This window comes from Melanostigma gelatinosum (assembly GCF_949748355.1).
Source record: "Melanostigma gelatinosum genome assembly, chromosome: 20".
Taxonomy (NCBI): Eukaryota; Metazoa; Chordata; class Actinopteri; order Perciformes; family Zoarcidae; genus Melanostigma; species Melanostigma gelatinosum.
Window position 1 is genome coordinate 13,564,217 of NC_136653.1, and position 6,388 is coordinate 13,570,604.

Consider the following 6,388-nt stretch of genomic DNA (forward strand, 5'->3'; position numbering starts at 1 on the left):
CAAACGACTGGGAACAATTTTGCAACACATTTAGAATACTCAATAAGAGTAAAAAATAGTTACATAATAAGAGCATTTCAATCTCTACAATGGCAACTTTGATTGGTCTGATGATCTTATTTTGGAGCTTAACCCAGATAAAAAGTCCTTCCACGATCATATCGGAGTTAACAGATCACTGTGAGACAGACATCCACAGACGGGAAGAAACTCGTTCACCCATTTCAGCCTTTCTGCTTCTGATTGTTACGTGGAATGAGAGGCAGCTGCGTTGAAAGAAAAAGAGATCTTTCAGGTCCTTGGTGCTCAGAGGCAAAAGTCTAAAATACAGAAAACTGTTTCTTTTCTCCGGCTGTCTTCTGTCATGTTGATCTGTATAACTGTCAATGCTGATGCATGTGATGTTTGTCAATCATTCTGCTGAAATAAAGAGTTGTAAGTGATTCAAACCTCAGTCTTGAGACTATGCGGGGAAGAATCAACATTATATGTTGAGATTAAGGGGCCCCTAAGAACCAATGATGTTCAGAGTGTGTCATCGAAGAGCAAAGAGAGCTGGGTTTCAATTTTGGCTGAATGACTTTGCCCAGGATTCCTCTTGAGATGACAATTTCTGTCACATTATGAAGCAGCCAAACCAACACAGTCCAAGCGTGGACTTCTGCTGCCTTATGCTTTGGAATAAAACGTAATTTCTCACGTATCACTGAAATAAAACATCACTTTAACAACATGAACTCATCCACAGACACAGGACGTGTATTTCCTGTCACGCTTCAATATATATCTCATTTCATGAACATGAAACATGAGGATAAAATAATGAAAAGGGATTTCTTCCCACAGTTGCAAGCATGCCAAAGATCTTCAATACGCATTATAATATCAACATGCAATCTATGAACGAGCAAAGTCGGTGTAACTTATTCGACAATCCAGAACATTTCATTTGGACGACAGTGAGATACACTTCCTGCGCCAGTGCTGAATAAGATAGCAGATTATTCATTTTACAGTTAAAGTCCAGCAAAATAAATTTACATTTTGAACACCTGAGGCTCCATGTTTGTATACAAATATGTATACAAAAAAAACAGACAACAAACCCCATCCTGGTGCTGTAAACGGTAACTAGCACACCGAATGTGCGTTATATAGTCCTGAACAGATTACAGCAACATTTATTGCTCATTAGTAACATTTGGAATAACCTTTGCTAAAAAACGCAAGGCTTTTCATAAAGATGGAACTATATGTTGTGACCTGTTGTGAAAGCCATAGACGAAGTAGAGATGTCACAAAATAATGAAAGATGTTGGTTTCTGTGTTTTTACAGGATTTGTTGAAAATATGACCGATAATATAATGGATTTGTTACATTATGCATCGACAGCTGGTTCGATAAGTAAGTAGCCACTATTTAATTTAAAGATAAGCTTTTGTCAATTTAAGTGATTGGGTTGTTTAGACTCCTAATTGTTCATTTGAACTGGAAATGGCGTTATGGACAGCTTAGCTTCTCACGTTCTCATGTCATCATGTTGAGCATGCAAACCTTATAGGAGGAGCTCAATAAGCCAGCTGTCTCACATTTCATTTCTTCAAAAGGTTGTCATCTCAAGCGCTTCAGCAGACGGTTCTATTTTATCATTTCAAATGTCTTGCTTGAGAAATGCAGAAACATCCAACAAGACAAATTCAAAATTCAAATTCAAAAAAAAAAAAGCAGCTGAGTTGCACTGAAGAATACGGGAACATCAAGTAAACCGGAGGGGAAACCGGTCAGCAGCTTTCATTCTGCATTATTAATGAGTCCGTTTAGCCTTAAACTGCCATGACTGACCATCATCATACATTTAGATAATTAGTGGGCTGGTTGTAAGAAAGCTTTGTGTGGTTTTGTTGTCAATTGTAAAACCATAAATGACATTTCTGTCAAATCTTCCATCTCATTTTCTCTTAAGATGAAAGGCCAAGCTTCCACTTCTATTAGAGAGGTGGTTTCATAACAGTTATATAACCGGCCAATAAACCAGAAGGACACCTGAGCTACAGTGCTGAGGTCAGGCGGTGGTGTAAGTGTGGAGCCCTGGGCTCTTCGGCGATCAGCACCAGAGTACCTGTTCACACTCAACACCCAGAGTGACCTTGTTTTGCTAAATGAGTTTGTCAAAGTCGAGCAGAACACCGGAAGTATTCGGAAAAACACAGCTCAATCCGCCAGGGAACGCTGTCCAATTATTTAGGAAGGGACAGTTTGTGGAGAAGCACTTGTCCTCGTAGCAGATCGCAATTAGAAAGGCAAATGCTCAATTAAAAGAACCCGTTGCCATAGAGAGTTTGTTTGTCTGACAGTGTGAAGACCTTTCTCAGAAGCACTTTGAAGTGTCAGGTATGGAGATTCACTTTTACTCCAGCATGTCCAGATTTTCATCCAATCATTTTGTTTTGTTTGTATTTTCTACCTGCAGACACAGAATCATTCATGTTTTTTTTCTGATCTAATCGTCTGAGAGACTCGCCCTCATTGAGGAAACAAAAGGATAATGATGAAAGCCTGAGTCTTTTCCGGAGAGGATTTCGTTCCCAGTGATCTGTGTGTAGGGACAGTGATTTGAAAATGAGGTGACGTGAGTTGACCACGAGCAGTCACTCTCTCATCTGGCGGTGTTTTCTATTTGCGTCAGCCAACATGTGTTTCTCATGATGGGACCTGACACCTCCTCCCCTCAAGCAGCACGGAGCATGAAGAGTGGCAAAGTGGAGAGGCTAAAGGAGACGCAAGTTCACGCCGACTGCAAATTACACTTTGATCACCTAAAATGTCTAAAGATAACACGTGATTTTTATAAAGATAGCAGATATGCTGAAGAAAAATCCACCTTACTTCATGACTACATTTACTGAATCACATTTTCTCCTCTCCTCTCTCTTAAATTGTTTTTTTTGTGTACGTATACGTGCACAGTTTGTGCTAAATTACTTTGCACTCTGTATGTACGTCTGCAACTCAGTTGTTCCCCCTGGCTGAATGTCTGGGTGAAATGGATTTACTGTTAAGGATTAATGGGAAGATTTTTCCCACATTGTGAAAGGTGACTTAACAAATATATTGAGTTGACGCTTGACTGGAAAAGTGCCAACTTTTAAGAGTTTCCACAGACATTGGTGGTAGTAATGTTCTTGTATTGCACAATAGCTGAACTAAGTGTGAAACAGACAGAGAAACAGACCAGTGAGAGTTCTACTATCATCAAACTGTTTAAGATTCTAATGGCTGATATGGGATGAAGCTCTCCATCCTGAAAGCGTGGCTTGGCGGTGGGCCCCTCCGAAGCGAGGTGGCCGAGGCCCCCAGTGGCAGAGGTAGTGACGTACATGCAGCAGCAGCAATTAATCACTGGGAATCAATGCCCCCCCCCTCTCTCAGCCTGAGCTGTTTGCAGATGCACATTCAATGAATACAACAGGTCAGCTGGGAACCTGTGGAATCATGAGTGTGAAGTCTCTGTGTCACTGTCACTGTTGCAGAGTTCATCCAAATAACACTCACTGTAGCTTTATGTTTGATAAGGAATATTTTTGTCATGCAAAACATATTTAAAGATTCTGCACATATGTGACTGAGATACAGAAACAAAAATCATGATGTAAAACTTATCTTGACTTTAGTCTTTTCACTTTTGAGCATTCGCCTCTCGAGTGAAAATGCCAGCAGGTGTGGCACCTTTTGGCCTATTCTGAAAGCACGGAAGTAGACGCTGGTGCACGCGCGCGCACACTTACTTATGACTCATCTCGTCTAAACTAAAGCACTTTGCCAGAGGCGTCCATTCACGTTACACCCAAGCAAGAACGCGCAGACTCAATCTCAGTTTGGAGCGCGACACTTGTGAGGGTGGCTATATAAATCCATTCAGCCTCTACTCTTTAAGTAACTGTATACTTGTTTCTTCAAAGAAGTGAAGGAGGGAGGCATCTCGCCAACTACCTGGCAAACTACAAGGCTGTACTGGACCTCCTCTAAAGATTGAAGGTATGAAGAGCTTTTTTTTCTGCATGCATTATTTGGATTTCTCTCATTTTTCCTCGGCAGGACTTCATTTACCAAGTGTTTTTTGTCCTTAGTGATTGCACTGCATGTTCAAACTTGATTTTGTTTTATAAAGCTGGAAACAAGTAAAGATAGCAGGCATTCATAATTCAACTTCCAGTGTGTATCCATTACTAAACCAGAAAAACAATCTCTCTTGTCGGACTAAATAACCAAGAATATTTCGTATAACTACTGCAGATTGAAGTGCATCACAAAATCTCTCAACACATAAATAAGCAGCAACATTTAGTTACAACACAGTTGCACAAATGCGATGCCTGTTTTATGTGCGTAAATGATTACGCTGCATAGTTTACACTAGAGTTGGGATTCAAAAATATAATCCAAGTTTTTGATTTTCTTCTCAGATTCCTGTTGATATCCTGACATGAAGCTCAATTTATTTGGCACCACCGTGATTCTGCTCGTTGCCTTCTTACCGCTCTACGAATGTCGGGCTATTGAGAACCCTGGCGGTGCCCTGCGCGTCCCAGCTCCCCAAACCCAAAACTCCCAGCAGCAGCAGCAGCAGTCTGGCCCCATCCTGGAGCCACTCGGAGAGGAGTATTTCATCCGACTGGGCAATGGGGACACTAACTCTTTCCCGTCATCGTCCACGTATCCCGGCGGATCACCTGCCATCTACAACAGAGCATTGCAACTCCAGCTGACACGGCGTATTTTACAAGGGAAAGTTGGAAACATCAGGGCGCTCATAAGCGGCTTCGGAGACCGCGGGGACGAGTCGATGGAGAGGGGCAGGAGGTCCGAGGACCCGCCGATATCCCTGGATCTGACCTTCCACCTGCTGCGGGAGATGATGGAGATGTCCAAGGCGGAACAGATGGCTCAGCAAGCGCAAAATAACAGAAGAATGATGGAGCTCTTCGGGAAGTGAAGACCTCTTTCCATCCGCCAAAGATCTCCCTTCTCTTTCTTTTCTTTTCTTTTCTTTTTGTTGCATTTTGACCATCAGCACAAAACATGCTCTGTACAATATAGTGCTGCTTTATCACTCTATTATTTATAGCTTTAGCCTCAAACTATGGAGCGTAAACGGGCTTGACTTATAATGATCCGATTGTACCGTGCCATTTTAATGTTGGTATCAAATATGTGGAATCACACGTTCTTCATATTTGAGATGAAATGCTTTTGGTTGAGACATGAAATACTGCATTGAAAAAAATGGCGTTTTGTTTTAAATTATGAATCCTTGTATTTATGATATTTATGTTTGTTAATAAACTTATGTGCAACCAGTCATTTTCTGTTGTGCAAGAGAACATCTTATGTCTATATTTTTTAATAAAAATTTAAAAGCAATGCTTACACTTCTCTGTGGATATCCTTACATATAAATTAATAATAACTCCCCTGAAAATGAACTATTACCAGTTACTTCAATCACTAATTCAATTAACATACACTTTCGTAATGTTTCTTGACATATAGATGTGTAATCTTACACAGCAAAAATTGAACATAAGTTGACCGTAGGTTGAGAGAGCACAAATGGCCACTTGCATCTCGAGTCTTGCCTCCACAAATATTGATTCTAACTGAATATAAAAAGTATATGGTGTAACCATGGCATTGCTCTGGAGCCAAGTCGTGGGTCATAACGCCGTGCCTCCTCTCTGACACACATGAAAAGAGCTGCAACAACAAAAAATGACCAAAAGATGTTTCTCAGGGTGCTGTAAGAGCGCCTGCAGTCATGCAGGTGAAGAACATCCGCAGCTGAAAGATGCACCACTGATAGCTAATGAGTGTGAAAGACACCGTGTGTGTGCGCGTGTGTGTGCGCTTATATCCATGTGTGTGTGTGTGTGTGCACGCTGTGCTGATCCTTGACCCATAGTGTAACTAAACAAGAGCTGTGGGTGTGAGTCATCCCATTCAGTTTGGCCCACTTTAGTGGTGCATTGAGTCCATTCGTAAAGGATCCAACTCGCTGAGAGACGGTGTACAATAATTAGATGAGACTCAGTGAACTACCTCAATAGTGGAGTCACAGCAAGATGAGACCATTGCAAGGCAACACATAGATAACTGGAGGTTTGAGGCTGGCTGCAGTCTGATATGTACAGTAGGTCGCAGGCAGGAATGGCATCACAACCATACTGTAGAAAACAAGCTGTAAAAATGATTAAATAAATGGATTTGCTTTGCCAAAAACAATTGGAAAGGAAAGCGAAGAAGAGATAAAGGACAAGAGAAATAGAAAATTGTGTCTTTTTGTTTGCACATGCGCACACACACACACACACACGGGGGTGTTACATAAAA

General features: G+C 41.2%; 1 protein-coding gene across 1 annotated transcript; it reads left to right on the forward strand.

The window, feature by feature from the left end:
* The first annotated feature begins 3,921 nt into the window (after nt 1-3,921).
* Nucleotides 3,922-5,268, forward strand: crhb (corticotropin releasing hormone b). The gene is made up of 2 exons (XM_079291885.1): nt 3,922-4,036; nt 4,465-5,268. The coding sequence occupies exon 2, from the start codon at nt 4,485-4,487 to the stop codon at nt 4,992-4,994; it is 510 nt and encodes a 169-aa protein (XP_079148011.1). The 5' UTR covers nt 3,922-4,036; nt 4,465-4,484; the 3' UTR covers nt 4,995-5,268.
* The last annotated feature ends 1,120 nt before the right edge of the window (nt 5,269-6,388 follow it).